The following is a 27,304-nucleotide window of genomic DNA, read 5'->3' as shown; positions in this document are numbered from 1 at the left end:
TATTCCGATAGGGACGTGATGTTTGTAGGCTCGACAAAGAAAGGTTAATGGGAAATACCAAGATGGCAAGACGTTTCGGGCACAGAAAATATTAAGTCTTTCTTACTGAAAAAGATTGAAGCAAATCCTGGGGGTGCGGGGGGACTATACATGCATTCAAAGCAAAGCCCCAAGAAGTTTCACTCAAAATTATTTTGTTAGCTTCCTATTCACATTCCAGCCTATTGTTTATCCTATAAAGTTTTTAATCTAGATATAAATTGATTCTTCAAATAAAGTGGAAAATTACTTGGGAAGGTAGTTGACATGTTCCTTGTTATTCCCATGAGCAAAATGTGGAGGTTAACATCATATTGGAATTGGATAGATGGTTTGAAATGAAGGAAAATTAGTGACATTGCGAAGTTAAACTGGGGATTTTTTGGTGGATGGAAGAAATGTGTACAGGGTGGCTGCCACAAACTTGCTTGGTTCTCAAGTTCCACAAGTAGCGCACAAGTACGGTACGAAAAGAGGAAAAGGCCGAGAAAGAAAGGGGTTCACAGCTACATGAAACTTTCCTACATAACTTTTAAAAATCTTCTTATCTTAGTCTCCAGATACATGTCAAAATTTTCCTTCTGTTAGTATTACGTCCGGGAAATTTCGCCAAGGCGCAGAGTTCCACTTAGCCTAGCCAGCCAGGCTAAAAGTCAATCATTGGCCAGAACTCAAAAGTCAAGGAAGCAGCTGGAATTACATATGGGCTGCAACTCCCCTTTTAAGGTTTGGACTAAAAAACATTGGATTTTGTAATGGGCCTTTTATCACTATGACATTCCTGGAAATATGTCTATGATTCAGATAACCCCTTTCAATATCACCTTTGGGCCCTCTCTCTCTCTCTGCCCTGCTTGCACATTTACCCAATTCGGATTATGCCTAAATACTTTGATTTTCTTGGTTCATATTCCATGCTTAAATCACTGCAATCGGCTCAAACGGATTCTCCATGCATTTAGACAATATTTGTTTTTGAGAATAAGTTTCTTTAATTGAACACATTTAGTTACCATGCTTATGCTAGGGATGGGCGTGGATCAACTTTAACATTTTCTCAAACCTTCATTGACAAACTACTTCCCCTAAAATTAAACTAATTGATCCATTCATCCTTTCTAATAGCGGAAGTTGTTCTTTATTACACATTAACCAAAATGGCTTCATCACATTGCAAAACGAAAACTAGTCCTGTTTAATGTAATGTATGAACCAACAAAACTATGTTCCTTGATTCAAACTTCAAATTGCCCGCAATTTCTTAACCTAGTTTGTAGGGAGAAAATTTTCCACTTGGTTACTAGGCCACTATAGCCAGGAACAATAATAAACGAACATGTTACCATGCACTCAACTTTCTTAAAGAACAAGGGAAGAAAATAACCGTGGAATGTCATCAAAATCGCTCTAATTGGAGTGGAACATGGGCCATCATCCTCGTCGCCATCGTTTGTTATCATTATTATTCATAAACATAAATAGTCGTATCCTTTTGTGAGAATATTGTTGAATTTTTCATATAATATTTTTCGTGTTTTAATTAAGTATATGATATATATCCATTATATATATGAGTGAAAGAAATAAAAAGAATATAATGATTTTATAAAAATAATTAACTATTGGTAAAGTAATAAGAAATTTAAATAATTTTATTAATTATATTTTGGTTCATTGACAATTATGAGATTTTAAAATCTTGTGCAACTAATTGAGATTCATACTTTATATGAAAAGGCTTTTTTCGTGTTATTTGAGCTTTTAATATATGCTAGAGTTTCAACAATGGCACAATCTCACCAAATCTCAGTAATAGATTTTACTGGCCAAACCCTAATTTAACATACAAAATATTTTCCTTATCCAATTTCTGGCGAATCAACAAACACTTGACAATTAACATGCCATCGCATTTTATTTCTAAAATAAAATATTATTACCTTTCACGAGTCTCTTAAGTGGTTATATCCAAATTTAAGATGCGTTTGTTTCATGGAAAATGATTTACAAAAATTATTTTTTTTACATATTTCTATGTTTGTCTCGTGAAAAACAACTTAATCAACGAAAAATGAGTTGTATGTCAATGGAAAATTAACTCGTTTTCTTGTAAACTGATTCACTTTTTGAAAAGTGTAAGTCATTTATTTTTAGTAATTTTATTTTATATAAAATTAACTTGAATCATATATTATAAATATAATTTTTATTTTAATTTTTAAAATATTAAAATATTGATATCAAATATTATATTGTTCAATATTATTTAACATACATATTTAATTATTTATATGTAAAAATTTAATAAATTATTAATACAATAAATATAAATAATTATTTAATAGTAAAGTTTTATTTTAATAATAAATATTGAAAATAATAATTTTAAATTTTAAAGGGTATTTTTAATATATTATTTAAAATATTTATATTAACATTTTAATAATAAATATATATCACAATTTATAAATATTTAATAATTATTTTAATTATATCAATTTCAACATTTGTTTAATTCATTCTTAGTTTCATTTATCCCTTTCAACTCTAATATATCACCATCTACTCCCATATATGAAATATATGTAATTTAAGTTAAGTTTTAATTATTATTATTTTTTGTTATTAAGTTCATAAATGATATTTATTATAAATTATTTTGTTATAAAATAAATTTGATTTGTTAAAATGAAATGTTACTATAATATTTTGTAACAAATATACTTGTTGTGTTTCTTTTATTAAGAACAATTTATAGAAAATGATTTCAAAAAATTGTCAAACAACGAAAAATATTTTACACAAAATCATCTAAATACCAGAAAACATTAATTTTAAAAAAAATCAATTAAATTTTTCAAAAGTTATTTCCAGTAAAACAAACGCAACTTTATTTATACGAAAGCATTGAAAAGAAAAAACTCTTTTAAAATGCGGTGGTTGAAGGAAAAAAAGAAAAAAGATAGTGGAATATTACCATACAAATTACATTTTCCACAGCATATATAGTTACAACTCAAACATAAATTTGACTTGTTTTCTAATACATTTCCTTTTACTTCACTATGATGATGACCCCTACTTAAATTTTGATGGCTTTTTTCACCAAAATATATATATATATATATATGGCTTTCCAGCTTCAATTAAATCTATTTGCAGACACAATGGTAATAAATTATTTCTATATTTTTATTTAAATTTAACCACAAAGCATGGATACTAACATAAAATAAATATTTTAAAATAATAAAACAATTTCATCCCTAATAATAAATATTTGCTTTGATAATTTTAAAATATAATGAATACAATAATAGAGATATAGAAGGAAAAGAACATTGTGTTAGATACTACAACAATAAGCACCTTTGATATTGGTAGGATCACCAAATTAACCATAACTTTTGACATTTCAACGGAAATAAGAAAATATTTTAAACGGTAGGTTTTTCTTTTTAAGGAAAATGTGCATCAATAGTCAAGCAATTATAAATTTATAACATAAAAAAATGATGAAAATAGGTAGTCGTTGAGATATTTTAAACTCGCATGCATTTTTTTTAAATTTTATATTATTTTAATTTAAAATTTACATTTTTATTGTTTACATTAATAATAGGTTTAATTTTTCTGTAATAAATTGCATAAAATATTACACAATTAGAAAATGACCCAGGCTGAACCTTTCTCATTCCTTAAATGTTTAGATCAAACTTGATTTATATTTTAATCTAGCTTTTTTTACCCAAGTTTATTTTTACCCTAATATTTTAGACAAACCCTTTCAGATTTTAAATTGTTATTATTTTTCTAAAATAAATATTTAGTTTAGCATCCTTCAAATATTACCACGCCAATAAATTTTTAGACACACACATATATATACTAGTTTTCTTTATCCCGTATTGTTGGTTGTATGTATTAATTAAATCACATCTAATTATTTCTTTAATTTTTTATAAAATTTTAACGTTTCATTAATAATATTATTATAAAATTAAAACATGACAATTGATATTAGATTAAATTAAATTTAAATATTGTTACCACTAAATAATTTGTTGTGACATTATATCCATTTCAATTTTAATAGTGTATTTAATTTGTAAAAATAGTGATAAACTTAAAAGACTTTTTAATTAGTTTTAAAATTTACAGTGACTTATTATGTAAAATTGTAAATCAAATTATTGAATATAAACAAATTGAAAAAATTTATTATGAAAATATAATTTATAGAACACATTAAAAAAGTTGTTGTAATTTTTCCTTATACAAATGCTTACTTTCTTTCTTTCCCGTATGTCAAAATTTTTATAATGTAAACGTATTAAAAACATTGTAATATATGAAAGGGATAAATTAACCATAATCCAATATTAAAAATGATTAAAAGGACAAATCTCAAAACTTCCAAATCTCCTTTTTACCAATAAAGTGAAGAAGCAAAAGGTGGATTCAATTTCTAAAATAAAAATAATGCATAATGAATTTGACTGTGGAGTTCATTTTCAGGCATTAAGACCTGCCCTTTGATACTTTCCATTGACCTACTTCTTCCGAGATTTAAGTATCGCTTTCAAATAAAAAGGCAAAATCATTAGACTAAGATGTGTTTCCCACTGCAATTAGAAATAAAATGCTATGGTTCATGCATCTTCCCTCCGCTACTTAACCAAGAAAGCAAATCTAAGGAAGCATAGAATATGGTACACAAGTGTATTTCAAGAAATAACGTGCAAAACTCTTAATTTAGGTTAATTGCGTAACTCTATTAAACTCACTAATTAAATTTCTCATTGCATTCCACCATAAATAACCAAGAAAATAATATCTTACAGCAAAGTAAGGATTATATATATATATATCCTTTTCTTTTGGTAGTGTCCATTTTGTGTGGTCATGGAAGGTGCCTATGCTTTGAGATGAAGAATCTCCCTCTTTAGGAACCTATATTTGTCTAATTCTCATCTTCTGACTATCTTTTGAGTTAACCTGAAAATGTTGGCTTTGATTTTTCATTTGTTAAAACGAAACATTCATACCTAATTCATGGATTCCTTCTACACATTAATTTCCTTTTAATCTTTGATTTTCTAGCTAGAAGAGTTGAAATCTCTTTCATCTGTCATAAATCTCAAGAGTTGCTACCTGGATATCAGGAGAAAATGGAGGACCCCTTTTGACCCTTATCTACTTTTACAATTATGAAAAAAACCTACCTAATATCTCATCATTGTCAAGCCAACCAAGTGTTTGTAGGATTCACAAGTGTTGAACTTTAAATTCGATTCCCATCAGGCAATATCATGTGTGGTTATTTATTTATTTATTTTAAGTTTTTATAATAAAAACTTAAAAGTATATTTCAGTTTTCATTTTATTGTGCTTTATATTAACTTAAGTCCAAATCTAATTGATTGGGTACGTTTTATTTATAGTTATACTTTAATTGAAATTATACTTGTAATATCTTCTGAAATTATATTTGTCATCATACTTGTAATCTCATCCCTGAACATTCATGGATTATACTTGGATAATCCAATAAGAAACATGAAGGCCATATCCAGAGTAGTTTGTGGTCGGCAAATTCGACATTGAAAAGCATCATTGAGTCCCTTGTAGCCGAGCATAAAGTTGGGATTTTTCTTCAAACATTTACAGATCTCTTCCTTCCATGAAAAATTAAGCAATACTGATAAAAACACAACCAGAATTTACTCTTCATTTTGGTGATTAATATTGAATGGAGTGGAGAGCCATTATTGAGTCCAAGCATCACTTCATGAGATGGAACAATTGTCTCCAAATTATGAAGCCACTTGGTGGATGGTCGGTGTCAGAAGCTAATAAAGATAAATCGGTCAGTGTCTCAATGAAATGTCACCCTTCATATCTTCCCTCTATAAGACAGAATAGAATAGGGTCGTCCTTCCCTCCCTTTCTTTTTCTCGTCCTTTAATTTGTTGCTTCACCAAAGTAGATTCTCCAGGACAAAAAGCAATTCCAACTAAATATTAATCAATTATTTTAAGCAGAATTGTTCATATATCAGCTCGAATTACAGAAGGTTTTCTCTATAAATCCAACCAACCAAGTTGAAAGGATAATTAAAGTTTGGAACATGTCATACAAATTGCCAAAATTTTGTAGATGGTTGAGGATGCCACTCAATAGTAAACTGTCATTAAATGCATCCCGTGGGGAAGAAAGTCTTAAATTCAGCAACTTAATTATTACGGATGGACTTTGGGTTGGGAATGACCTTAACATGGTGAACCTGCAGGACAAGTTTAAAGCAACTTGCATGAAATGACATGAAATTAAATGCAAATAGCAAAAACTTTCTATGTTGAGTTATCCTTGTAAATAACCTAGCTACACTCCTCCACTAATATACCATCTTTGGTTTTTCTTTTAAAAGATATAAATCCAGTTTCGCAATTAACAAATTAATTAACAAAAAGAAATTATATAGTAAATTAAGCCTTTTGAAAAAATGAAAGTATATACATGCAATAAAGTTGCTTAAAACATATCAAGACTTGTTTCGAGCTGTGATTAAAATTTTATTCAGTATTTAAATGACATAAATTCAATTTTTTATTTATTTTATCCGGTATTGTAATGATTAAAAAGTTTGATTGAAAATATCTAGGTTTTAAAATGTTTAACTTCTATTTGACATTGGATATCAAACAAGTTAATGATACTGTGTTAGTAAAATACAATGCAATCACTACTACATTTGTAAATATATATTCAAACAACTATAAAATTAAATTAAGTCAAAATATCTAAATTTAAAATATCTTAATCTAAAATAATTCCAAAATATATCTAAAATTTTATCCAAAATAGCCCAACCTGATTTGACATAATCCTAACATCTCCATATGACGGAATCAAGGCTCCTAGCGCTCAATTGCCCCACAACTGAAGATATTTTTATGAAGATGGGAGTATTTTTGCAAGGAGCAGTTGGAAAGAGACAATAAAAAGGAACAAAACTCCCAAACCGAAATTCTTTCAGTTTCTCAATTATTCTTCCGTTCTGTTTACCAGGAATTAAGAAACAACAAAAGCAAAGGGAGAGCGAAAAGGGTATTTAATCCTAATTAAGAAACCAATCTAATTCCCACTTGCTTTTCAATTTTTGGGCATCGTTTTCATCCTTGTTTGTCCCATGTCCTCCGGGAGCGTCTGGAATTGATTTCGGTATACAACCTCATTCGAAAGCTAGAACATGATACACACTAAACTCCAAAGGGATATGGTACCATTACCCACTTTCCATCGCCATCTTTATTTTGGCATTAATGTCATCACCTTTCAGCTTGAATGCTACCGTTGTGCATTGCAAACTTCATGTTTTTTCGCATAGATTGTTATCAGATGGGGGGACCTCTGGACAAACTCATTATTTTGTTCTTGGCCTAAACATCCAAAATTTTATTATCCTAGCGATACTACTTCAAAATATTGGACATAAAATATAATACAATAATCTTCATAATCGATAATGTTCAAGATATGGATGACTTAAAAGTTACTCTAAGATATTTAATCTATTTTTCAAGATCATGATTTATATATTAGGAGTTTAACTAATCAGTTCATATGTTAAAAAAATATATATATTTAGTAAATTTAAAATTCTAATTTCATCGTTAAAATCTCTTTTGTTTATCTAAGAAATGTAGTGTACTGCACGTCCAAGCATCTAATACTTTCTTTGTGTTTAAGAACCGACTTTGAAGGTTAGAATTTTTAGAAACTCAATGTTAAAGAGGATAAATCAGACAATGAAAATGATTGAAAGCTTAATGTCATATTGTAACGCCAACGGGGTATGAAAATGATAACATGCGGTCTCAATATCAAGCCCCCTTTTGGTTGTCCATCACACAACAACGAGTGATTCCTACCATATCGTACGGCCATGTATTTGAAAGATTACTACTTGAAAAGCCAAACAACCAAAAGAAATTTCGGGATAAGCGGTGGACTTCAAAGGATTTAGATGGAACATGTGATAGTTATTTAATCTTATTTGTTGAAGGAATTTTGATTGCATGTAGAGTATTGTCTGTCAAAGGTTGATGGATCTCTTGAATAGGTATCGTATTGAAGTTGAAGTGTTTATGTTCGACTTTATCTTTGGATTTTGTCTTCCGCTTTCATCGAGAGTCGTAAAGTTCACACATGGAAAACACCTTCACTCACCAAAATTAAAAATTGTCTAAATGGGTGAAATTTTAAGTGAAGGCGTTCTCCCTTTGCAAAGTCAAGACCTAGAGGTAAAATTAAATACAAATACGTCGAGTCTAATATCAGACTTGTTGAGAGGGTCCATCAACCCTTGATAGATGATACTCATACTTTTTTCCAAGCAATCAAAATCCCATCAATAATATTTATAAAATTAGATAACTTTTAGTGTCTATCGAAACTTTTAGGTAACCATAAGTATGGTTAAAAGAACGATATAAACTTATCAACAAGTATTGTATGCAGTGATAAGGCACATTGCATTCTGAAGGGGAGACACATGTTTGCACTTTGAAGACGACATTATTGAAAGGGGCAGCCATGTATCCCGAATATATATCGTAAAATAGACATGAATGATACCAAAAGAAAAAAGAATGATAATGATACTTTCCTTAATAAGAATTATAAAAATTAAAAGAATCTAATGTTGGAGTATCAAAAATAATATCTAGAGAAAATATTATATATGCCCTTCTCCCCACTTTAGCTATAGTTGGGGTGAATTCAATTCGGTTTTTAAACAAAAATTGAATTGAATCGTTCCATTCGATTTTTAACTTTTAAAATCGAAACCAAAATTACATGGGATAAAAATCAAAATACCTGAAATCAAATTTAGAGGTTTTTAGAAAATTTAGGCTTTGTCAAAAAAAATTGTCACCTTGTTTTGAGCCAAAAAAATTTAATATTGCGATTCTTGATTTTTTATTATAATAATCATAATAAATACTCTAGATTCATTTATACATTTATCAAATGAATTAAATAATTAAAAAAAATTTTGATAAAAAAGACAAAAAGCAAATTCAACTACATAAACCAACTATGTTTTTATCCTCCTGTAAAAGATCAACAACTTCCTTGGGAGCTTCATCAAAAACTTGTAAGCTTGATTTCCAACTCAGGCTGAGTTTAGCAAGGCGATCTGCCACCAGATTTTGAATTCTTGGGATGTGTTTAATCTCCCATATTCCTTCCTCTCGCATAATGTGCTGAGTTCTTCTAAGAACAGTAATCTCCGCGTCCTCCAAAACAGGTGAAAACAAGACTTGAGCCACTTCAAGATTATCCGTCAAGATAGAGATTTTTTTGTATCTCTTATTAAGCAAAATGAGTATTCCATCCAGGATGGCCCAGACTTCAGTTTCAAAAAGAGAACAAACTCCTAAAAAACGAGAGTAACCTATAATCCAGTTTCCATCATGGTCTCTAGCCACACCTCCTGTAGCAGCATATCTCGAATCTCTGACCACTGCTCCATCCGTGGAGAGAAAAACCCAAGAGGTATCTGAAATATTTGTAGTAGCCAACCTGTGTTGCACCTTTTTGTTTGTTCCCATTCGTGATTCATATTGTCTCGCCCAGCAACTAGAATTCTTAACCACCTCGGATGCTGACCAAAAAATCTTTTAGAAAATGAAAAGTTATTAGAATGAAAGCTAATATATAAATCATTCATATACTTAATGTTTTGTTGCGTCATTTCTTTTAGTTAATTGCTAACTTTAATTAGTTATAATTGAGTCATTGCATATCTAAAATAATTTGAGTCATAAGCCAATATAATTGATTAAATTCAATACTATAAAATATATGTATTTGACAATTTGTGTATAGTTGTTTCATTAAATATAAATGTTTTTCATTTAATTTTATTTGAATAAAACAAGTTTTATATAGAAATCAAATCAAATATTACAAATCTCAAACTGCATCGAGCCAAATACGTACGGATTTCTCGATTTCTTTGCTAATCTTTTACGGGTTAAATAAAATTGAGAATTGGTCCCAGTAATTCGCTTCCCCTATCAGTTTCTTTTTGTCTTCGCTTATACTTTTCGGTCAAGAATGAAAAAATAAAATTGAGATTACTATGAAGCCTTCACTGTCTTGTCTTATTCAATGACAAAATCTTAAAAACCAAGGGCAAGATCAGGCAATTTCGCATTTGAATTAGCTTTCTTGATAATTTTTATTCTTTGAGAACATTAAACTAAAGAAGCTTTGGTGTTTACAAAACTTAGAAAGCAGTAAAATCTTGATTTTATTTTTACTTTTTAAAGCTATGGCCTATCAATTATTTTTCTTTTTGAATATGTTTTCCTCTTTCTCTTCTTCGTCTTCGATTTGAAGAGGCTCCCGTTTGATTGGAATTACAAATAAATGTAGCCACAAGCCAAAATTAATCAATGGGGTATATTTCAGAATAAAAATCCTAACTTTCCAATTATTTTTGTAGATTTATCTTGATTGAGAGATCAAAAGACGAAAGCAAAAAAAAAAAAATGATAGAAGAGGCGAATATGATTGGGATTTTTGTTCATTTTTTTTTTCTACTTTGCTCTGTGCTTTGATCCAAAAATTAGATTATTTTTTCTGCTTACGTATAAGTATCACATGTAAAAATTATGACGTGAAATCATTTACTTGGTTGAGCTCAAAGTTAAGGTAATTAGAAGGACGTATATAATTTCTCCCATATTTATATACTTAAATGGCATATTTCATATATTTAAATTATTTAGTAAAAAATTTCTATGAATATTCATGAAAGCTCCCCCCCAAAATAATTATTCAAAAATGATTTTCTTTCAGGTGGACAGAATTAAATAAGAAAAGTAAAGAAGATACATACTATGACCATTATTTATTAGTGAAGATTATAGGCCATACGACGGCTGGAAAAGTTAGACCAGAAAACATAATTTGTAAACCTTGGAGAAGAGGGAACCGTTACTGTCCAGATATTACTTGGAAAAGGAGAGACAAAAAAATATCAGGGTGTTCAATAATTTGATTTGGGGGGGCGGGGGGTCGGGAATCGGTATTAGTCGGAGACAAAGGGAGGAGAACATGATCGGATGTTGATTAAGGGAGGGGCACTGGCATTAATTCTCATTAACCTTTGCTGGAGATTATGGATGAAATACGCATCTTTCATGAAAAAAAAATAGACATGACGTATTAATGTCTTTACGAAGAGGATGAGGGAGTGCATGAGAAGCTATTATATATATGATGTGACCAAGACTTCGTGTGGTTGAGAAGGGGTGGGAAGAAAGGCCCAGTGGGTGGAGTGATCGTATCAGTCGATGGATTTGCAACAAGAGGGACGCCGATATAGACTTTTACAAAATTATTTACATAACTGTATGTTAATATAGGCTCTATGATAATGAAATGATAGGATTAATAGAAATAATATAACAGCCGCTATATAAAACACCGAGATAATATATGATTTGACTTTTAAATTTATTCATTTGTATTTAATTAATCTTTAAAAGTAAAATATAACTTAATTGGGTTTTGATAGAGGCGAATCCAAGGAGGCTTCTCTAAAATGAAAAATTATTGTTTTAACTTTTAGAAAATTTTAAAATTTGAAATTAGTAAATATAAGACCTTAAAATTATAAAAATTTAATTTAATTCTTTAAAATTATAAAAAATAAACTATTAAAAATTAAAATTTTATTTTGATCCTCCCTAAAGAATTTTTTGACTTCGTCCATGGTCCCTAAATTGGTATTTTATGAATCAAATTAGTACCTCCCCACTAACATTATTAGTTTGTATTGTTGTAATATTGTCATCCAATCCGATAGTGCTATGTGGTCATTGGATTGGATGACAATACCATAATAACACAAATTAATAGTGTTAATGCAGAGATATCAACGTGATTACTGAAAAACAAATTTAAGAACTAATTAAGATCAAAAATATATTAAAACCAATTAAATACAAATAAATAAGTTGAATGTAGAAAAGAACAAATATATATTTATAATTCTTTCTTATCTCCTGTTTGCTTAAAACAAATTTAATCAAAAAAATAAAATAATAATATGCATAAAAATGGAAATGAGTTGGGGTGAGGTGACTGATTTGATTTCACTCACTGCCTTCGTGTGGGAATGAGTGTGTTTCTGAATCTCATCTCATTTGGTCCCTAAATTGGGGACCCTTTGCCAAGCAAATGTTATTGGGGTTGGCTTTTCAGATTGATGTATCTTCTAATAATTCATAAACTACCTTATTATTTTTCCTCTTGATGGGATACTCTGTTTTCTTCAGTCTACAACAATATCAGCAATTGGCAATCAATCACAATAAAGAAAGTGTATAAAATAATTACGTTGCATCACAGTATATCATTATCAGCAAGCAAGTTATGTAATCTGATTTTTCCAACTATTTATTACGTATGATTATAATTATAAAAAATATATATTTAAATAACTTCATTAAATGACATAATTTAAACGAAGATAATATAGATTACTAACTTAAGTAACTAGCTGATACAATAATTTCTTATGGATGACTTGGTGCCCATTGCACAAATTCACCACGTGCCCATCTCTTAGATGTCTGGGATAGATTTAGCCATCCCCCAACTCTATTTATACCTCCATTTTCTCTTCTTTCTTGCCCCAAAGCACACTCACTCATTCTTTCATCTGAATCTGTCTCCTTGTACACTTTCTTTGTCCCAAGGCCAATCACAAAACGCATTTTTGAGTTCTGCCTTCTACCCTTTAAAAGCTATGGCTTCTTCCTCATATAATTGTGCCAAACCCCAGATTTCGCATCCTCTTTCCTCTGCCTCCTCCTCAACGGTACATTTGGGCCACTCTCCAACATCCATCTCCTGGAACAGTCGGCAGCCCAACAGAACCCACAATATCAGAATCATTCACTCTGCTTTGCACTCTCCTTCAGTCCTCCATTTCCCAAAACAGCCCTACCAAAACCCCTTAATCCCCATAGAAGACGACTCAGTAAATGTACAAGTACAACCTAAAACCCACCGCCACCCACAGTGGAACCTCCTCCAAAGAGCTGCAGCCATGGCACTTGACATGGCTGAAAGCGCCTTGGTCTCACTTGAGCTTCAACACCCACTTCCTAAAACCGCAGACCCACAGGTGCAAATCTCCGGAAACTTCGGTCCCGTCCCTGAACAGTCCGTCAAGCAAGCCCTTCCTGTCACCGGCACAATCCCTTCTTGCATCAACGGTGTGTATCTCCGCAATGGAGCCAACCCTTTGTTCGAGCCCGTTGCAGGTCACCACTTCTTCGACGGTGACGGCATGGTACACGCCGTTACCATTGATAATGGCAACGCCAGCTATGCTTGTCGTTTCACTGAGACACAAAGATTTTTACAAGAGAAAGAGTTGGGTCGCCCTGTTTTCCCTAAAGCAATCGGTGAATTACATGGCCACTCAGGGATTGCCAGACTCTTACTTTTCTATGCCAGAGCTCTTTTCGGCCTTGTTGATCACAAACAAGGCACTGGGGTAGCTAATGCTGGCTTAGTTTACTTCAATAATCGACTTCTAGCTATGTCCGAAGATGACCTTCCTTACCACTTGCGCATCACTCCCTCGGGAGATTTGGAAACCGTTGGTAGATACAATTTTGATGATCAACTTAAATCTACAATGATTGCACACCCCAAAATCGATCCTTTTTCCAAAGAACTCTTTGCTTTGAGTTACGATGTTATCCAAAAGCCCTACTTGAAATACTTCAAGTTTCAACCTGACGGTACAAAATCACAGGATGTCGAGATCCCTCTATCCATGCCAACCATGATGCATGATTTCGCCATCACCGAGAATTTCGTTGTGATCCCCAATCAGCAAGTGCTGTTCAAGCTGCAAGAAATGATCTTCGGTGGCTCGCCAGTAATTTTCGATAAGAAGAAGAAGTCTTCCTTCGGGATTCTTTCTAAAAATGCAAGTGATTCCAAGGATATAATATGGGTTGAATCCCCTGATACTTTCTGTTTTCATCTATGGAACGCTTGGGAAGAGCCGGAATCTGATGAAGTTGTAGTGATTGGTTCTTGTATGACACCTCCCGACTCTATTTTCAATGAATGTGATGAGAGTTTGAAAAGTGTGTTGTCCGAAATTAGGCTCAATTTGAAGACAGGTAAGTCCACAGGTCGCCCAATAATCTCGGAATCGGAGCAAGTGAACTTGGAAGCTGGAATGGTGAATAGGAACCGGCTTGGAAGAAGAACACGGTATGCTTATCTTGCCATTGCTGAACCATGGCCAAAAGTGTCGGGATTTGCCAAGATTGATCTTTTTACTGGGGAGGTAAAAAAATACATTTACGGCCATAAAAAATTTGGTGGGGAGCCGTTTTTCTTGCCTCGAGACGACAACTGTGAATCAGCTGAAGATGACGGTTATATTATTTCCTTTGTTCATGATGAAAATAGTTGGAAATCAGAACTCCAAATAGTAAACGCCATAAATTTACAACTTGAATCTTCGATTAAATTACCATCCAGAGTTCCATACGGGTTTCATGGAACGTTTATAGACGCCAAATCCTTGATCAATCAAGCTTAATTAGACTAAGAGTTAAAAAAACTAGTGTACAGAGATTTTTACCAGGAGGATCTTGATTCTTATAGAAATTTTACCCTCCCCTAATCTTTTAGGTTTGAAAGGAACAGCCTATAGCTTTTCAGCATTGTAGCTCAGGTGGATTCTGTTTCCCTCCTCTGCATGAGTATCATTTTTTATCTGTTGAACTTTTGCTTCTCTATTTACAATTTTAGAGTGTAGAAGAAACAAAATAAAATTGGACCGCTTCGATAGTCCCCAATTTTTTTTTTTTTAAATTAATTAGGTTGCATGCTTAATTAATTAGTTTTGAAAATGGAGTTCACATTTCTGATTTCAAATCCAAATCTAGCATTTTTTTGTCTTCTGATTTTGGCGGCTATAATCGACTATATTTTGTTAAAAGAAAATTCCTTTGTCTGCGCATATGGGAAGAGCTCTTTGAGTCAAAAAGGCACATGATGTATTGCCTTCTAATTCCATGGTCGGTAGAAGACCTAGAACTTGTAAACAAATTTTACAAGAAAAAGAAAACAAAACTAACTGTTTATTAACAGGGATGAATCGATGGATAATATGGCAGGTTGAGATACTGAGATTGATTCTCCAATAGCTTATTTAGCAATTAAAAGTTACCAAACCAAAGGAAAATCCCAAAGCAGCGATTAACGAATCGAAAGCCAAAAAAACCCGCCTTACATCACTCGATTGTGACCGTTGCTACGTCACCTACTGGGTGGCCCTCGGGGATTTGTGGGAAGTTGTTACATAATTTTTCTGTCTCATGCTTCATTTATTTATCAATTAATTTATTCCAAATTAATGATTTATCTTACCATTTTCTTTGTTATTTAATTATCAACTTTTTTTCTAAATTTAGGAATCACATGTACTAGTAAAATGTGAAAGCTCGTGAAAAATCTATCTATAAAATAAAATAAGAGACGTAATTTTTAAAAAATTAAATTAAAATTCCAACCGTCCATACATCAACATGTTACATAATTATAGAATTTTAGGAATAAAAATTAATATAAAAAATGAATCTCCATAAAACTAAAGCATGTACCAAAATAGAAAGACAAAACCCACAATTTTAATATCCTTGAAAAGGTAAAAGAAAAAGTTTTCTTTGCTTAATTGATGGCAAATAATTCGGCAACTTAAGGATGAAAACCTGTTCAATGCGAGATGTATGTTTGGTTGGCGCACTCACTGGGACTTAAAATGCAAAGAAAATAATAATGTAATATTTTAAAGTGTAATGGTATGAAAAATTTAAAGTCAACAGAAACAATAAAGAATTTCGATAAAAATTACATCAATTAAGAAAAAAAAATAAAGAAAACTGTCCAAATTGCAAATTATTTTCATCACTAACATATTTCTTTTTATGGTATTTTAGTTTTTTTTAATGTAAAATTCCGTAATTTGCCGGAGAATGAATATAGGCCATATGTTTTTATAAAAAGGTTGGTTAATTGTATGGAAGATGACGGGTTGATGTTTTAGGGTTTCAGACTTGGCTCATTGAAAAAAATAGAACAAAACAAGTGGGATACTAGACCAAAGTCCCACTTAACTTCATTGTAAGAAATCTCTATCCCCAAGCACGCTTGAATATGATATAAAAACGTGATTATACGATATAAAAAACAATATAATATATCAAAATTATTTAAACACGGTAATAAAAAGAAAATTCCATAAGAAAAAGCATCAATTCGGTCGCATAGTTTTATAAAGAACAACAGGAACTCTTTACTTCTCGTTGTCTCTAGCTTTTTCTTTCCACCGACTTTTTTTGGGGACATAAAACGTTAAAAGTACTCATGCACGAAAATTTGAGTTGGGGACATAAGCAGTAACTTTAAAAAGATATCAGAAGCTGCTGTTGTTGTTTTTTTTATGATTTTGAAATTTGTATAGGCCAAGATTTAAGCAATGGTGTATTGAGTTTATAAGTTGTTACAATTTTGTAGCTACATTTTCCTTTTTATATCTTAGAATGCATCTCTAAAAAAATGTGCATGGCTGTTGGCTCTCATAATTATTCTTTTTCGGCTTTCATATAATATCATGCAAATCTAACCTCCTACAATGGAATCAAGTCCCTTGAGCTTCTGATGAGCAATGAGACATCCATCAATTATCCAAAGCATAAATTAAAATTAATAATAAAAGTGGAAAACACAAATATCATGGAGTCCCTTTTTTGGGTGTCAATTTCACTATCCAACTACCCCTAATATTTTTGCACCATGACGAACTGGATGATGCAAACTTGATTTTTTTTTTTCCTTTTTTTCTAATAAACTTCATCTTCTATTACTACTAGCACTTAGATTGGATATTTGTTTAACTTAGCTGCATTTACACCTAAGCTTATATCTGGGAATTATCAGGTTAACACCTAAGTTTATAAAATAGAATAATAGAAAAATATAATTGCTAATCGAACTCTTCTAGAACATCATCTTTTTAATTTCTTTAATTTTTTTCCTGTTGTTTTGGAAATCAATTACTTGAATAACTAATCAAGTTGTAAAGCATTAATACCTTGTTAAAATATAAAAGTAAAAGGTAGCTTGTAGTAGCAGTTCACATTATGAGAAATTTGGAGAATCCTTAAATTGAGGGTGGTCACATTATGAGAGATTCAGAAAATCACTAAATCAATAAATATTCACACGGTGAGAGGTGTAAATTATAGAGAGTTGTTAGATATGTTGGTTGAAAGAATGTTGAGTAGATATAGAAGTAGAGGTTCAATGCTTGATGCTTGTTTATCCCTGCTCTTCCGAGAATGGGGATATTTATAGGTAGAAAAGGGTTTGAAGTGTGCCCTCGTATTATAATTGTAACAGCCCGTTTTCAGTGAAATCAAAACAGTAGTTTCAAAGCCATAAATTTGAAGTCGGAGAAAAATTTATTTTATTATTATTTTATGGTCTACTGTATGATAGAAATATAGTATAAAAATTTTGTCAAGAAATTTTACCATTTACATACCTAATTTGATAAAAAGAACTAAATTGCATTAAGTGCAAAAGTTGAGTTCTAATAGCTACTTGTCTTAAATAGCTATAGAATTTGAAATTGGAGGTCCTTATATAGTATTTAACCCATTAAAATGCTTAGTAGTTAAGCATGAATAGTCATCATTGGAAATTTCATAAAAAATTTGGGTTAATTTTGGAAATTAAAGAACAAAGTTATAATAAATCAAATAAAAAAATCTATTATCATCATCATCCACCAAACATAAAAAAAAAAAAAAGAAAGAAGAGAAACCCTAGCCATGGAAGCTTGAGATATTAGCAAGTTTATTTTGCTCAATTAGGTATGTATCCTTATCCTGTTTTTGATGATTTCTATATTTTCGAGATCGTAATAAGTTAATCTAGCTAGCTCTGAGATTAATTTGCAAAATTGTTAAAGTATTAGGGTTTTTCATTGATGAGTATGCTTGAATTTTGAAGTTTTATGATAGAAAATGAAACAATTTTTGTAAATAGAATTTTGATGAAATTATCAATTAGGAATTAAATTGAAAAGATGATAAATTTATGGTAAAATTGTGAATTTGATGAAATATATGGGCTGCTATTAATATGCATAAAAAGTGACTAGGCTTGAGTAAGGATTAAATTGTATGAAAATTATTATCCAAGCCTAAGGACTAAATTGTAATGAATTAAAAGTATAGGGGTAAAATAGTAATTTTTCCAAAAATATGTGATGGACTAAATTCAATGTATTGAATATGAATTATATTGAATTGAGTTAAATTCGTTCGTATAGATCCTGGTAGATCTAGTATGGAGTTAGATCGAGGCAAAGGAAAAATATCGGATTAGTCGCCTTTGTATCTACGTATATTTGTCGAGGTAAGTTCGTGTTGTAATGAACCGAAAGTTACGGTATCAGAAATTGAGTCTTGAGTACTGTTTCCGTGAAATTAATTCATGAATATTTATTAGAAATATTTATGAATTATAGTTGAATGGTTATTTATTGTTTAATTAAGTGAAGTAGCTTGAATTTAGTTTAAAGGACTAAATTGCATACGGTATAAAAGTTTAATTATAGATTTTAGTAAAGGGACTAATCTAGCAATTAGACCCTAAGTGCCATGTGTGTGAATGTATGATATAACATGTGTAATAGTTGGTAAAGATATTAAATGTGTTAAAGTAGTTTTTCTTATAGAATAAGTTATTTTATTAGAATAATATTATATTATTAATATTATTATATTGAATATAGATTTATGAGTAAGTTAAAAAAAAAGAAAGAAAGATAGAAAGAGTTACAGAGAGCAAACGTGAGAAAGAAAGAAAGAAAGAAAGAAAGAAAGAAATAGAAAAGGGAAATTTGAGGATTGAGGCCCTAAAGCTTGATTGGTAAGATGTTTTAGCTTATTTTCTTATAATTTTTATGTTTATGGATGCCTAATTCAAAGTTCTACATGTATGAGGTTAAAATGAAGAAAAATAGAAAATTTTTAGATATTGATTTAGTTGAATAAATTGAGGTTTTATGGGTTAAATTGATAGAAATTGAAGTTAGAAGTGAAAATTGAGTGATTTATTAAAAGAATTCTAAGTTAGGTTTAAATAGGGATTAAGTTGAATAGAGCTCAAAATTTATGTTTTATAATGAATTTTATGAGTTAGAAATTGTTAATGAGTTGATTAAAAGAGAATATGAAGCTTAAGTTAAAAAAAAAAAAGATTAGTAATGGAAAAAGGACGAAATTGGAATTTTTGTAAAAGTTTGATAGAAAGTGAAAATGTGTTTTATGAATTAGTATATTGATGATTTTAATTGTATGATTGTTAGTAGCAAACGTAGCATCGGATACGTCATCAAAGAAGGGAAAGAGAAAGTGAACGAAGATATCGATTAAATTCGATAAATAGTGGTTTGTATTTCTATAAACCGAGCTTAATCGTTATTGCTATATTTGATATTTATATTGTATGAAAATGTGAATGAGGTAAGTATTTTTACCATATTGAAATGAATGTGATTTTGAATTCCTATTAATGATTGTCGGGCTAGTCGGATATAGTTGACACGTCATAGGAATTGGAAGTATTGGGATATTCCGACATTGAGTCGATGAGACACTATGTGTCGACTCTTTATTAAAGTTCGGATTTGTTCCGATGAAGTACTTTGTGTACTATAATGTTAAAGTTCGGATTTGTTCGATGAAGCACTATGTGCTTATCCCGAGTGTGGGTTGGATTCGTGTATCATCGTTGTCCGACTTATGTTAATAAGGGTAAATAAAGTAAAGATTATTAAAATACTAATTGATATTGAATAATAGCAATAATGTGTTTGAATTACCATGTTTTAAAGTTATTAAGCTATTGTTTGTAGAAATACCACTGAGAGTATTCTCACAGACGGTTTGTTTCCGTATGCAGCTAGGTCTGAAAGTATAAGGACTCAAAGATACAAGCCGATCCTCGAACTCAAATTGGTGAAGTTTCTATCTTTTTGGAAAATGGCATTGTACCTAAGATGTCTTTTGGTCATTTTGAAAGTATCTAAGTTGTTAAGTGATATTTTGGTATGTTTTGTATATGTTACCAAAACCTTAAGTATGGTATGTTTTGATATGTTAGTGAAGAGTAATAAGAGGAAGTGTTGGTAAATATTGTAGAGAGAAGAAATGAAGATGTTATAAACTTAGTTATCAACATTTTATACTAAAACAGATTTGGACAGTAACAGTAGTCCAACTTTTAAAATATACCAAAAATAGTATAAAGTGAATTAGATGATGAATAAAATATGTAATTGAAGCTTAATGAATCTATTTTTATATGGAAGAAACAAAATAGGTAAAAGAGTTGTATTTATGAGATATTTACGTTTTTGTGAAACAGGGTTAGAGCAATTTCTGAATTCCCTGTTCTGACTTTAGAAATTCACCATAAATTTTGTATTAAGAATTATGACTCAAACTTATTTTTATGGACTCCTTATTGAGTCTATTTTTAATTGAAACAAATGGCATAGTCATTGGATTTCTGTATAGGAAGAAATTTGATTCGTAGTGCACAAGGGTCAGAGTAGCCGAACCCTAAAACAGAGGAGACTTTTTCGAATAAACTGTACTAATTGGCCTAACCAAAAATTCTAGAAAAAAAATACTAAGTAGATATATGAGTCTAGTTTCAGGAAAAATTTACGGAATTGGATTTCGAGTTTTGTAACTCGAGATATGATTTTTTTATCTACCGTGACGCAGATGGATAGTTTACTACGAAAACTGTTTAACTGCTAAGATAAGTTTTGTAATGTCTCCTGCTTGACTCCGGCAACGGTCTCGGGTAGGGGGACGTTACAAGCTTGATGTTCGTGTAATTAAATTATATATTTTTATGTGTTAAATTGATTTATCATTTGTGAATTGTACAATTGCCATGAATAAATACCAATTGCATATCCAACAATTACCGAGTCACGTTTGAACTTTACGAAATTCGTAGGATATAAATAACATGTCATTAGGGTTACCGATTTGGTTGGGGTCCTGCATGTGTTGTGTACATGCCATAGCTCACATGAGCTTCCCGATATTTAGCTCGCATGAGCTTATTGATACTTAGCTCGCATGAGCTTCCGGTTACTCAGCTCGCATGAGCTTCCCGTTATTCAGCTAGGAGGAGCTTCCCGTTTACAGCTCGTATGAGTATACATGAATATAAATTGACGGATTACAGTCCAATACACATTGTGTATACTATCTGTGTATCCAACGATATTTTAAATGGTTCAACGGGCATAGTTTTGTTATGAAATCATATGAGTTTGATATGAATTATTACCGGTATATACATGAAATACATGATATATGATTATTTGATGAATCCAACCATGTGTGTTGGATTTTATATGTGATTTTCATGGCTAATATGTTAGTGATCATGTGTTTAGGCTTTTGGCCAAATTGATTTAGATATGCTATATTTACTTACCTATTTTATGGAAATATGGTAAGTTAAATTATGTATTATATGAACTTACTAAGCTTAAATGCTTACTTTGTGTTATTTTCTATGTTTTATAGTAATTCGGAAGCTCAATCGGGTTAGAAGCTGGTCGAAGATATTTCACACTATCTATTGGCTCTTTTGATACTTTCAGTAATTTAATTCCGGTTATAATGGCATGTATAGGATATTTTGGTCAATGTTGGTATATAAATGTTTTGTTGAGGCAAGCCATTTGAATGGCTTATGCTTGATATATTTTGATGTGTTTATATATATGGCATTAACATATTTAATGTGTGTTTGATATGATTGAATGATGGAAAACTTATAGGTATATTGATAATTGGTTTGAAATAGTATATTTGGTACAATATTTATGCATATATGCATTTGAATATCTAGGTAAATTTGGATATTTGGTTTATATGTTATTAAGTTGTCATTTGAGGTGCCTAAAGGCATATTGGTTGTATGTTGTGATAATACATGTTTAAGATTTGATTTTGGCCTGATTTAAATACCTTGTTATGACTTGTTGATATGCAAATTGTTGTGTTTAGGTTGGTACCAAATTGGATGAGAAATGTGGCTTAGAAATGACCTATTTTTGTCCATACGGGCGTGTGTCTCAACTGTATGTGACATACGGCCAGGTGGCATGGCCGTGTGTCCCTTGTATCTTTTACTTACGTAAGTCAGTATGCTTAACACGGCCTAGCGCACTGGCGTATGACTTGGCCGTGTGATCCAATTTAGAGAGTTACACGGGCAGGGACACAGCCGCGTGTCCCTATTTCGAATGCCCACATGGCCTGAGACAGGAGCTTGTCTCCTAACCGTGTGAGTCATACGGCCTGGCCGCACGACTATGTGTCTCCTACAACTTTGAAAAATTTCAATGTTTTTTGAAAAATTCTTTAAGGACTTGATCTAGTCCCGACTTGTTTCTAATGTGTATTTTGGGCCCCGAAGGCTTATATAAGGGAAAATATGTTTGATTTCGATTGATTTCTTATATGAATGCTAGATTATATGAAATGTCTGATTGATTGATCTATAAACTCCAGTAATGCTCAGTAACCCTGTTCCGACGACGAATTCAAGTTAGGGGTGTTACAATAATGGTCTTTTGGTAGAGTCAAATCCTAAGCTCAATTTAGGGTATGAATAGGATTTAATCATTTTGAGATTTGTGAATACGAAGAGTAGAGTAGATGTGACTTTTCTATGAGTTGGTGATCTTAAAAAAGTTAAACTTATTAAATGAGATTGGACTCGATATGATAGTTGCCCTTAATGAGATTTGTGGCGATAGTGTTATGACATTACCCGCTAAATATTTAGGGCAACATAAACTCTATTCTTAGAACGTAGAAAATGTTGAAGCGTAGGGTATCTATTTATTTAAGGCATAATGTCAAATTTAGCTTTCCGCGTTTACATTTTTGTTAATTTGGTCTTTATTTTTTCTTAAGCTAAATTTGACTTTCAACTTTTAAAAGAGTTGAATTATTGTTTTTAAATAGAAATATTGACTAAAACATTAAATTTTTAAACATAGTAGCTCGCATGGAAATCCACATGTACTTTATATTAACTTTTGAATTCTTATGACCTTTTTATAATTTTTTGAATTTATTATTATTATTTTTTATTTTATAATTTTTAAATTATTTGTTAGAGTAACATACAAGACATAGTGCCATGTTAGCATGAAGTATACACGGTTTGTCATGCCAACATCATTAAAAAAGTCAAGATTAATGGTTAAATTTAGTTAGAAAAAAAAAGAAGAATAAAGACCAAAAATAATTAAAAAAATATAAATATTGAGGACTAACTTTCACATTACCCCTTTATTTAATCTAGGTTTCCAGTTAGAGAAAAGGGAGTGGCCACCTTTGCTCCCTCCACTTCCATTGGATAAATTTGTATACCCAACCTTTCCTTTGGATTCTAAAGGATAAGTGAAAGAAGAACTAAAAAAAGAAAACCCACTCAATCCTTACTACAATTTCCCTTAGGTCATAGGTGGCCACTGACAGAACACCATTAAAGTTGTTTAAAATACCAAAAAGAAATAACCCCAAGTGTGCGATGCTAGAGGTGGATCAAATTGTGATTTTATATTTATCTTCATCCCAACTAATTTAGCCCCCAAGTTGATGATAACGTTGCATAAAATTCTCACAACATTCAAACTTTTTTTATTATTATTTAATATTACTGTGACGTCTTTAAGATCACTTACAAAATACTTGGAAATATCTTAAGTGTTCTTTCTTCTTTAATCCAAATTGAATTTTTAAACTTACATACATGCTTGGAAATGTTTTTCTTCATCCACTTCTAGTATTAAACTTCATTTCAGTAACTATGACAATAAGCTTTTCATTGTGATTAAAAATTTTACTTCAAAAAATAATATAAAATATCAATTAAGTTGAACCTATCGAATAAAAAATTTAATATATTTAACTCAAATAACTTAAACAATCTCCAGAATCACACTAATTTGCATTTATCGAAGGGTACATGTGTTTTTAGTGATAAAGAATTTTAAATTGGAGTTTAATTGAAGTTTAATGACGTATAAAAAATTTGAAGGCAAAAAATCAACTTTTTCCTCTCACGTATTTCAAAGTTCCACTAAATTTGTCGACATCAAACCATATAATAATGACACAATGGTCTTCTCTCCTTACTTTTTTTAGGAGTTGACCTGTTATTTTCGTTTTGTTTTATTATTGATATTGATCACTAATAATTATTTACTTACTTTGTTTGTATAATGGCGCAAAATGAATGTCGCACTATATTAGTGCTAGGAAATTGAGAAACACTTTTGAAGCATAAATAAAATAGGACTAATCAGAACAGATTTTCCTCAACCCCATTGTCAAGGAGCAGCCCCCTAGGGTAGAAACTAATGGCATAAATTTTGGTCATTCAAACAAATATATATTAAAATTTCAAATGGGTGATAATGAGATGATATAGTTGCCTATTTTACATAACATGAGATTCATCCTTAAAAACATGCATGTGTGGTATCCGAGCATCATTGCAGCATGAAGTGACAGGTGCTTGAAACTCAATTCATTGACGTGCATGCATGCTACTATCCCTTTAAACCAACACAAATGTGTGGCACTTGAAATATCAATTGTGTGTCGAGCGTACATTCAACCGCGTACATCTCTCTCTAAGCTCTCCTGGATTTCAGTTTGCCATGAACATTTGGTGACCTTTTGCGTTGAAATCAACCTCTGACTCTTCAAGCTCTCATGGGATGATTCAGTGACGACTTCCTTATTCGTTTTCATGTTAATGTTCTAGGATCCTTACGTAGAACTAGAGACTTCTCGATGGTCAATGTACAATTATAACCTAATAATACTATCTACCTATATACATATATATTTATTTATATCAACCATAATGCACTTCTAGGTGTATTTAAAATATTGGAAAACAAAAGATTTATATATGTTTTTGCTCTGGAAATGTTCAATATGGCTAACCCCTCGCTAATTTTCATATATGTAAATAATCGAAGACAGCAACAAACGTCATTTTTGGATGTAACATATTTAACATATATGTAAATAATATAAAGGAGGCAAGTTGGAGACCTGACAGCAAAACTATAATATAAAGGAGGCAAGTATATTACTGGCTACCAAGAGATCGGGAAGCAGAGACACGTAGAGGGTTCTTACAATACAGCCGCAAAATTACATGAGCTAATTAATATTGAAGGCAAACTGGTGAAAAACAACATTGTGCAATATTGTTGGTCAGTTTTGCTTGTGCAATATGGGGATTTGGCCCTTGGCGCTATGCTCTAGCCAAACCAATATTTCCTCTTACGTCGAAACAATGAATTCTCACACTCCCATCCCACCTACCTTTTCAGTGCACATAGAGCAATAGCTTTTTTAACTATATTATACCAAGAAACAACTTTTTATTTTTTTTATTTTTCTCTATCTGCAATATTCTACCAAGAAACAACAGACATAGAGATATATATGACATTTTGAAATGACCACAATGTTATCTGCATAAATGTGATTATGAATGGTGTGGATGCTCGTTCATTTCTGTGGTGAATGCAATGGGAAATTGTGTCCGTGAATCTTATTTTGAACTCTTGGAAACATCGAGATAAAGGAAAAGAAAAACACATGAGATGAGGGTTAAGGGTCAAACTAGGTTCACTCATCAGCCCTGCTGCATTCGGCTTAAAACCACATGCTTCCCAACACCCACCACAACCACATTATAAATTCACAAGCCCAATGCACCAAACCGGAAGTTCAATGTTTTCATTAAAAAGCACATTCCTCTAGTTCTACAAAAATACAACCCAAAACTTTATAATTTTCGTATTTTATTTTTCAATAAAAATCACATTTATTTTATATATTTTATAATTTTATTATATAAAATTTGATTGTGATAGACATGGTTTACTAATTAATCAATTCAGTCCATTTTTGGCTAGAAAAAGAAAAAAAAGGAAACATTTTGCTTTGATTTGATTATGGTTTATCAAATAAAATCCCGAAGGAACTAATTAAGGAAAGTTATTAGAAATAGGCCATCTTTGGCACAGCGTATTATATGACGATGTTAAACGAATATCTTACTACAGACAAACCAAGGCAGGATAAAGGGTTTTTATTAACCAATTAATGGACTATTTGTAAGTGCCAAAAAATAATGAAAAAAAAAAAAGATATCGTATCCAAAGATCTTCTGCAAAGTCATCACATTGTCAATTGGATTGCACGAATCTTCCACGTGGGTAGATTTAAATGCTCAATGTATAGTCATGCCCAAATTGATTGAAAATTACGGACTAAAGAAAATATTTGCGGAGGAAAAGAAAGAAGAAGCAATTTTCAATCCAAGAAGCATGCTCGAAGATCATGTTCATGCTCTAAGTAGAGATGATCTGATTTGTTCAGAATCCATAAGTTGGCCAAGAAAGTGATATTAGGCAGTGAGTGTGAGTGTGCAAAGAGAACACGGTACAGCGACATTCATGCATGGATCATGCGACAGCTATAGAAGTGAATCATACGACATGTTTAAGCATGTCTCTGACACAAGATCTAATTTTAAATACAAAATGAGCACGTTTTTGTTTCATTACTTCCGCAGTTGATATAGCTCTTTGCAAGAGTTCAAGTCTAAATTCATTCCCCACCCATAACTCCAATATGTGTTGACTGTTAGACTAATAATTCTCTATTTGTTCTTGCTGATACCAAGTGGCAGAGCAATTAGACCTCTTCACCTTTTTCTTTAAATATTTATATTCAACACTGATGCTTGATGCATATACGGAGATACATCTCTCCAAATACATAAAAAATCTAAAATTTAACAATATTCTCTTAGCTGACACTCACACATGAGTTCAAGTACTATAGACAATATAATTACTCTGAGATGAAAAACATTACTACGATGGAGTGCATTAAGATAACAGAAGTATGTAAGAACATGAGAAATATGTAACACATATAAGATCATACTCCTTTCAATTAATAGAATGCTTGCAGTATAGTAACCATGATTA

General features: G+C 31.2%; 1 protein-coding gene across 1 annotated transcript; it reads left to right on the top strand.

Annotated features, from left to right (window-relative positions):
• The first annotated feature begins 12,635 nt into the window (after positions 1-12,635).
• Positions 12,636-15,059, top strand: LOC108452385 (9-cis-epoxycarotenoid dioxygenase NCED2, chloroplastic-like). Its single transcript, XM_017750170.2, has one exon. The coding sequence runs from the start codon at positions 12,692-12,694 to the stop codon at positions 14,693-14,695; it is 2,004 nt and encodes a 667-aa protein (XP_017605659.2). The 5' UTR covers positions 12,636-12,691; the 3' UTR covers positions 14,696-15,059.
• Positions 15,060-27,304: the final 12,245 nt, after the last annotated feature.

This window comes from Gossypium arboreum, chromosome 5 (genome assembly GCF_025698485.1).
Source record: "Gossypium arboreum isolate Shixiya-1 chromosome 5, ASM2569848v2, whole genome shotgun sequence".
Classification (NCBI taxonomy): Eukaryota; Viridiplantae; Streptophyta; class Magnoliopsida; order Malvales; family Malvaceae; genus Gossypium; species Gossypium arboreum.
This window is presented reverse-complemented; position numbering and strand designations above follow the sequence as displayed.